The 1,773-nt window shown below is 49.2% G+C and overlaps 1 protein-coding gene across 1 annotated transcript; it reads right to left on the reverse strand.

Moving 5' to 3' along the window:
- Window positions 1-567: 567 nt before the first annotated feature.
- Window positions 568-1,530, reverse strand: LOC123405179 (germin-like protein 9-3). The gene has a single exon (XM_045098976.1). It carries the CDS (start codon window positions 1,282-1,284, stop codon window positions 568-570), a length of 717 nt encoding a protein of 238 aa, XP_044954911.1. The 5' UTR covers window positions 1,285-1,530.
- Between the last annotated feature and the right edge of the window lie 243 nt (window positions 1,531-1,773).

Raw genomic sequence — 1,773 nt, forward strand, 5'->3', positions numbered from 1 at the left:
ACATAATAGCACAAATTGAAGTTTTGGATATGCACCACCTTGTTACTAGCTATCTGCATTTCCCCCGTTGTCTCGCCTTTTTAGACGGAAACACCGAGCATGCAACTATAGTCAGATCCTTGATGGTTTTGCTTTTCTCCTCTGCAATATGGATTACCTTCTTAGGGACGGGGGAATACCCTGGTTTGGATATCTTTGAGCCATCCTTTCATTTGAATATTGTAGTTACTGTCAGACCAAAGCCAGCCTTTGGAGCTTTCGTTAGCTTATACTGAACTGGTGTACTCTTTGGTTGCAAAAGGATGACATGCTTTTCTTTTGCCAGTGCAATCCGATTTGTCAAGACCAATTCCACATCCAATCAATTTTGATGTTGGCATGAACCTAGTCCAGAGGATGATGTACCTGGACATAGGGTGCGTAATACAGCATGAAATATGTTTGCTTGCCTGAGATAATAAACCTTATTTTCAGATTTCAGATTATCCACTTGGTCTTTTATTTAGCTATATGTATGGCTGTTTTGCAAGAGTCTCGCCTTGCCCGCAATAGGCACCACACAGTTAGTTAACAGCACCGGAAAGCCAGGCCTGCCTTGAGCTTCTGGATGGTCGCCTCGTCGGTCTTGAAGGACTTGGCGAGGATGGCGTTGTCGATGCTGGTGTCGAACACGGCGAGGGGAACGGACACGAGCCCAGGGGTGGCGCTCCCAAATGCAGAGAGTGCCGTGGCGGTGCTGTTCCCTTGGTTGAACTGGTAGTGCACCGTCCCCTTGGGGAACACGAACATGTCGCCCGGACCCAGGTCCTGGGTGTAGAGTTTGTTGGCGGTGTCGATGAACCCAACGGAGAGCGCGCCATGGACGAGGACCAGCAGCTCGGAGGCGCGCGGGTGGGTGTGCGTGGGGTTGACGGAGCCCGAGGGGAACGTGAGCATGGCGTAGGACACACTCTGGCCGTTCAGGGCTGGGAACTCCATCATAGTGGCCTTGGTCAAGGTGAAACCATATGCGGGCGTGCTTATGTCGCGGAAGCCGGTGTAAGTGAAGAAGTCACCGGTGATGTTCGTCGGGTTGGCGCTTGCCGGGACGATGAAGTCGGCCAGGATGTCTGGGTCGCCGGCCACGACGGCCAGCGGGGCGGAGAGTGCAAGCAGCGTCATCAGCAAGGTGTAGGAGTTGGATGCCATTGAATCAGATGTCGTACGTGAAGCTTGTTGCTGATGTTTGGGTGCTAGCTTAGTGAGGATATATATACTGGTGCTATGGAGCTTTGCTGGTGTCATGGAGCCATGGAGGTGGTGACTCGTGAGCACGCACAAGTAATAATTTTATAATTAAACAGCATACTTTGTTGGGGAGGGATGGCCGGAGGAACCAAGAGTGATTTTTTTGTTTGTCTTTGTGCCTTCTGGCATACCTTGTTGCATAGAGAGTAACTATTGGGGAGCAAATATCAAGCCTGCTTTTGGATGCATTTGGGCAAAAGCCTGAGAAACCTTCTGTAGTTCCTCGATTTAAGGATCGTTGATACTTTTGGCTCCAACCCTTAAATTTCCAGACTTGTTTTCATATCTTTCCCTAATACTAAAGCACGGATCGTTTCTGTCGTTTGTCATCGTGGCACTTTTACAAAAAAAAAGTCTTAATGGTAATTAATCCCGCAGTCCCTATTTAAGTGAAAAAACATTTCATTTTTATGAAAAAGACCCTAGATGTTCCGAGGCAAGGAGGCATGGCGGTAGCAGACGGCGCGCTCGCCAGATCCAATCGGT

This window comes from Hordeum vulgare, chromosome 1H, assembly GCF_904849725.1.
Source record: "Hordeum vulgare subsp. vulgare chromosome 1H, MorexV3_pseudomolecules_assembly, whole genome shotgun sequence".
In the NCBI taxonomy this organism is placed as follows: Eukaryota; Viridiplantae; Streptophyta; class Magnoliopsida; order Poales; family Poaceae; genus Hordeum; species Hordeum vulgare.